This window comes from Erythrolamprus reginae, chromosome 5, assembly GCF_031021105.1.
Source record: "Erythrolamprus reginae isolate rEryReg1 chromosome 5, rEryReg1.hap1, whole genome shotgun sequence".
Lineage (NCBI taxonomy): Eukaryota > Metazoa > Chordata > Lepidosauria > Squamata > Dipsadidae > Erythrolamprus > Erythrolamprus reginae.
The window spans coordinates 63,121,233-63,128,170 of NC_091954.1; the positions used below are offsets into that span (position 1 = coordinate 63,121,233).

At 37.5% G+C, this 6,938-nt stretch overlaps 1 protein-coding gene across 7 annotated transcripts in view; it reads left to right on the forward strand.

Moving 5' to 3' along the window:
- SH3PXD2A (SH3 and PX domains 2A) overlaps window positions 1-4,562 on the forward strand; it is a 303,341-nt gene extending 298,779 nt beyond the window's left edge. For all 7 annotated transcript variants that reach the window (XM_070752797.1, XM_070752799.1, XM_070752798.1 and 4 more), the window contains one exon: window positions 25-4,562. In XM_070752797.1, coding sequence (XP_070608898.1) covers window positions 25-1,905 — 1,881 coding nt within the window. In that variant the 3' untranslated portion in view covers window positions 1,906-4,562. The remainder of the gene's footprint in view (window positions 1-24) is intronic.
- Window positions 4,563-6,938: the final 2,376 nt, after the last annotated feature.

Consider the following 6,938-nt stretch of genomic DNA (forward strand, 5'->3'; position numbering starts at 1 on the left):
ATTTATGATTTAATCCTTCTCTAGGTTATTGACAAGAATTCTGGGGGCTGGTGGTATGTCCAGATTGGAGAAAAAGAAGGCTGGGCTCCAGCATCCTATATTGATAAAAGGAAGAAACCCAATTTAAATAGGCGAACAAGTACTCTGACCAGGCCCAAAGTTCCTCCACCTGCTCCTCCTAATAAAGTAAAGGATTCTGAAGATTTAACAGCTGCTAGTACCACAGCTTCAGGAGATGGCCAAGATTCACCACACAAGCAGGGATATGAGGAACCAGAGTATGATGTGCCCGCCTTTGGTCATGAATCAGAATCTGAGCTGAGCCAAGGAGAAGATGGTAACATAGACAGAAGCTCATTCCACTTTCCAAAACCTTCCTCTGGATCATCTCTCCAAAGAGCAAAATTTCGAGTTGGAGAGTCTTCTGATGATGTGAATCATGAAGATGAAACAATCTATGAAAATGAAGGCTTTAGACCTTACATAGAAGATGCACTGTCAAGCAAGGAATCTAGTGGAGATTCTGATTCTCGAAGTTCCTCGTTATCTTTGATCCAAAGAAATTCTCCACATTCACTTTCTCCTAAATCTTCCTTTCTGAAGCCCAAAAATATTCAAACAAATTTTGGGAAGTCTCAATACAGTCATAACGAGGAGACAAAGCCAAGATCAGCCTCAGATGTTGGCCTAAGTAGTATACCAAAATCAAGCACAAAAAAGGATATTGGAGAGTTCGTGTCTAGCAGAGCAAAACCAACAGTTAGGCCAAAACCATTTCTGAATAAAGCAGATTCTCAAAGTCAAGAAGTGATGAACATCAGTACTTTACGTCATCAGCTGAGACCAACTGGGCAACTCAGAGGTGGACTTAAAGGTTCAAGAAGTGAGGAGTCTGAAAGTCCACCTCAGACAACTTCTGGAAACTCAGAAGAGTCTTTCAGAAGAAATTCTGCAGAATTCATTACATCTCCTTCCCATACTTTATTTTATGTCAGCCAGAATGAAAGCAACCCTTCAAAATGTCTATATACAACTACTGATTCTTATAAAAAAGTTCAAGATTCTGAAATCAGTTTCCCCGCTGGAGTAGAAGTGGAAGTATTGGAAAAGCAGTCAAGCGGATGGTGGTATTTGAAATATGGAGAAATAGAAGGATGGGCTCCTTCGCATTATCTGATGCTTTTTGATAACCAGCAACAAGAAAACCCCTCCAGTGGAGGAGATACCACATCCAACATATCACAGGCAAGAAACAGAAGAAATGAAAGCAAATCCAACAGCTTGGAGAAAATAGAGAAGAAGGTCCAGGCACTGAATACAATCAACCAGAACAAAAGAACAACGCCCCCTATTCCTAATAAGCCACCTGGTGGTTTCTCCAAAACATCTGGGCCTGTTAAATTGCGAAATGGAGTTAGACAGCTAGCAGTGAGACCACAGTCAGTGTTTGTTTCTCCACCCCCCAAGGATAATAATCTGCCTTGTTCCCTGCGTAGGAACGAGTCTCTCTCTGCCACAGACCATTTGAGGGCCGTGCGTCGCAATTCATCTTTCAGTACTGCCCAATCCCAAATGAACGAGTCTAAAGTAAAACATGATGGTCGATTAGGCTCTGAAGGGTCAGATAATGCCTCTTACATACCAACTGACCGCAGTGGAATTCCAGTGTCCCCTGTCAGGCCCAAGCCTATTGAAAAATCCCAGTTCATTCACAATAACCTTAAGGATATTTATATCTCCATTGCAGATTATGAGGGAGATGAAGAAACTGCTGGGTTTCAAGAAGGTGTCTGCATGGAGGTATTGGAAAAGAACCCAAATGGCTGGTGGTACTGCCAGATCATGGACAGTGGGAAACCATTTAAAGGCTGGGTGCCCTCAAATTATTTGGAAAAAAAGAAGTAGTATTGCTATGTATTTAAATTCACTAATTTATACTTCCCTATGGTGTACATTTAGAAAAAAGGAAAAACGTGAAAAGATTGTATTTCCTTTACGCTATTGTACATACACAGGACGGTTCAGTTTTGTTTGTGGCACAGAAAGTCCATCATCTTTTAGGATGTTTTAAAGCAGGGGTCTCCAACCTTGGGCACTTTAAGCCTGGTAGACTCCAACTCCCAGAATTCCTCAGCCAGCTTTGCTGGCTGGGGAATTCTGGGAGTTGGAGTCCGCCAGGCTTAAAGTGCCCAAGGTTGGAAAGCCCTGTTTTAAAGGAATGGTCTCGTTCTGCAAGTATCAAGAAAATACATGCCCTTTTGTTTTCTTTTTTCTCCCCACAAAGATGTGCATCGGGGTACATTACCCTATCTCCTGATTTTAATACTCAGAAACCAAATGTGTGCCTTTCACATTCTATTTTGGAATTATGGGTTTACTTGGGATTGATTGGGAGTTTAATGCCAAAACTAAACATGATTTATTAAAAAAAACACCTCACCTTGTTCATTTTGCCCACCCCATGTGATGTGGCTGTAAATAGTATTTGATTGACCCTCCCCCTTCACCCAAAATGTGTGGGCAACAGAGCAAGTGGAAAAAATTTTCAAGAAGCCATCACTTAAAGGTTTCATTCTGGTCTCTAGACTGAAGATCTGAGAAGGGTTTTTATTTTCTTCATTTATGGTATTGATTTGAATTACTTACTGTTTCCTCCAGTACTATCCATCCTTTTTTTTCTCTTCTTGTATTTCTTATTTGTCAGCTGGGTCAGGAATGGGGAGGGGTATTTTTTAAAAAGTTATGTGAACTTTGAAGTGTTATTTTATGTGGTTCCCTAATATTTGTAAACACTCTAGAACTGTTGAGTTGCACACAATCTCTTCTGCACAGTAGTTTCAACTTCAATGCTTTCCTTTTGTGGCCTTCTGAATAGTACTACTGCAATTATTTTGAGAGTACTTGCCAGACAACTCAGTTATTCAGAGTTTCGGATATCAACTAAGAAATAATCAAGCTTCATCCAGATCCAAAGATGAGAAGAGGATGACCCATAGTGCAACCTGCTTCTCTTTTTGTTGGCTTAGGGCCTGTTATGGCTTGACTTGGCTAGCTTTCCAAACATCTGCTTCTTCTCCTCTTCTTAGGCTCTATCTTTTGGCTGTGGCAGAGTTGCACTGGGTTGCACATGCTCTGCTTCCACCAGGGCATTGGTATTGTTGTGCTGCTCTTTATCCCAAGCCCTGCAAGACTCCCTGGTCTTGAAGTCCTGGAGAGAAGAGTAGAGGGAGGTGTGTAGTTCCATCAGAGAAACCATACAGATGCTGCTTCTCCTCTCACTGTGCTACTCTCGGAACCAATTGTCCAGGTTCCATGTGTGACTCCTTACCATGCCCGTTATGTGAAAGAGGACAGTTCAAATCAATAGAACTTTCCTCAACTGATCGTGGCAATTAGCATTACCATCACAAAGAGAAAAATAAAAATGACAGAGCTGAGTTGAGCTAACTATGTGTGCCGCACTGAAAAAAACAAACAAAGTTTGCTTCAACACAATGGGACATTGTCTGGCTTCTTTTGTTATGAAGGGAAGGGTTTGGCATGTTTACAACATTTGTATCACCAATGTGTAAGAACAGACAAGAACATGAAAACCACTGCATGTAAGGAGGCAGTTGCCCAATCCAGCATGCTGTATGTTTATGGGAAATTAATTTATTTTCTTCCTTGAGTACTTCACTGAGAAGAATATGGGCCATCCAGAATTAGTTTCATGTTGCAATAAAAAGAAGAGTGTCAAAATAGGTGCTATGTGTACACATCTGAATGTTGATAGTTCATCAAGTTTCTCTTCATTTCATGTCCAATCAGTGCTGATTCTTACAAGGCAGAGAAGCATGTTTTCAAAGTCAGAATGAGAATGAACAAAAGCCATGGATGTTACCAGCTGCATTCTTCATTTCAGTTTATATACAAGCAGGAAGGGAGAGATTTTTATTAGTAAACACCAGTCTTCTGAACAAGTTTTTTTTTAAAGAACAACAGTACAAATTATTTTGTTCTTCTCACTTGGATGTTAGTTTTGTACTGAGATCTATTGTCAAAGGGTGATTCAACAGAGCACCATAGACTAGGAATGTTACAAAGCAGGAATTCTGTACTCACTTATCGTCTTTTTCCTTTTTATTTATGATTTCAGATGCTTTTTTAAAATGAGATTTTGTGGAAAAGCGTAAAGATTAAAACCACTGGGGTTTGTGCAAAGGCTTTGGGTACAAAGTGTGTTTATATTGTGATGCGTTTTTATTTACTAGCCTTGCAGCGAACTTTATAATTGGTAAACAACAGCAACAACACCATAAGGCCTTTATTTAAACAATATGGAAATCAGACAACAGATTTATCGCTCAATACTTTATATGGAAAATGAAGAAAAAGAGTTTGGGGTTTTAGGGAAAATATGTTAAATAATCTGGTTATCTCCAGCCACAGTTCTGCATTCTACCACTAGAAGATGAAAGAATTGGAAGATTTTTTAATAAGGTCCAACTCATTTTTTCTGAACAATTAAAAAGCATATTTTGAGATGTTTTAGCTTTCTGAAAATTATACAATTATCACTTGATTCTCGCCTCTTACTTTTTTGTTGTGTGTTACATATATTACATTATAAAAATAACTTGAGGGATTAATTCCCATGCCTTGTGTGATTGATGCCTTTCAAGCTGATCTATTATAGTGCATCATCACTGCTACTCTCCATGCTTCTACAGTGAAATAGCATGGAAGAAGAGGCCTGGAGATGAAGAGGAAACCCAACAGGCCTCTGTAACATCAATAATAATAAATTCATTAGGAGAAGATAGGTTTCTACACCACAGTGCATTTGAAAATGGTGTGGTTTTGCCCAAAGCTCCTTTCCATGAGGTTTTACATCTCAAGTGTTTCCTCCTATTTATGTTTTGTTAAAAAGTGAGCAGCAATTTAAGAGACTGCCAAAGCTGCTTGAATTTAAAATAGTATTATTTTCTTCTGCTGGACAGTATTAAGTAGAGCAAAATCATCTAGTTATCTGCTAGATTGCAGTACTAATATTAGTGATTTAGCAACACGTATTAATGTTTATGATTTTTTTAAAAACAAACAATAATGATGACGAAGTGGTTCATTATTTTTGAATTAATGCACTTTAACCATTTTAAACCAAAATGCAGGAAAATCAAGTGCATTATTTAAAGATGCAGTATAAATTGTCCTTATAAGAACATCTATTTATTAAAATAATTTACGATTATTTAAAATTTGTACTATACAAGTTTTGTTCCAAAGATGCCATCATCTCTTGGAAAAGCTAAAAGTGCAACTCCCAAAAATCCTGCGCCTCAAATACAGGAGATTCAGGTAGCCAGAGTCAATTTTTTTGCAAATTGGCTTGTACTATTCTTGATCATGCCAGCACTGGGGAATTATGTGTACAGAATTGAACCAAAAAGGATCAAGAGATTTTGAAAATATCTTTTACAGAGTCCCTAAAAGGGTTAACCATTTCCAGTCACATTTTGGATTACTGTACTGGTATATCTCTCTCTCTCTTTAGTGCAGAGATCTTCAAACTTGTCAACTTTAAGACTTGTGGACTTCAACTCCCAGACTTCTCCAGCCAGCATAGCTGACAAGTTTGAAGACTCCTGCTTTAGTGCTACCCAGCCTCCAGCCAGCCCTGTTGCTGCATCTGCAGTTTTTCGGGGCAAGAAAGTCACTGGATTCATTTTGAATCTAGAACGCTTCTGCAAATTCTTAAGGAAAACAAGTCTTATATCAATATTGCCTATACAGTACTTTCAGTAAGGAGAATAGCTTTCCATATTTTTCTTTTTCATTGCTGCATTTTTTTATGCAACGGTAATATTGAATTGGCAGCTATAAGGACTGGTTTGTTAAAGTGCCTCTTTATAATTAGAACAGTTATCAGTCAATAAATCAATTTGCTTATCAGTTTGCATTTTATGCATTATAAATGTGAGCCTTGATTTGTCCTGTAAAACTGCCCCAATAATATAAAGAATTACATAAATATAGTTGGACAGATAGTTTTCTGGGCTAAACCAGTTTATCGGGTTTTTCTTTTAAATCTTTGTGTATGTGTCACATCTCTAGAAGCTTTATGTAGGGGACGAGCAGGTTTTACAGTATATGGAAGTAATATACAGTATATGGAAGTAAGATTTAGGTTCAAATACAGGGAGAAGGATAAATAAAGGGCACTATCAAGCACCTTCTTAATTTAGTCAGTTTCACTGTTTCCAACATGTAAGCTATAATTTGCCCTTATAATATACATTGGAGAATTCAAATTTCAGTGTCAAGTCAATGAAATACAGTACATTGAAATCCCACTCACAAGGGCTGTTGCTTTCCCCATCAAAATATCTGCTAATTCTAAAATTATTTTGATCACAAACCTGATATATATATATTAAAAAAACTATATAGTACTTTCAAAATAATCTAGATCTCATTTTTAAAAATATTTTGGGGACTAATTGAATATTAAGCCAAAGATTGTACTCTCAGAGGAGAGTGGCTTCTGGTCATTTCCTGGTTCTTTAAATTGCCTTGGTTTTCAACAAGAACAACTCAAAATGAAGGTTGATATTTTGACAAAACCCAAACAATGAAAACCTTTTTTTTCTGCTGTATACTGCAACTTTAATAATAATGAGCACTTCTGAATTCGTTATTGCGGATTTATATAATGCCTGAAAAAATACTTTTTTTTTCTTAATTTCTACATTTTGGTGAGTTAAGTTTAAAACTTATTCCTTTTTAAGTACATATTTTTTAATAACCCAAGTAATATAAATTAGGATTGTAATGAGCTCCCACACAAGATGTAGTAGTGGGCTTGGCTTACCATAGGTGTTTTTACAAATTTGAAATGGTTCCATTTTCCTGAATCTATTCATTTACCAGAACAGAGGTATAGACTGAGAAAAACT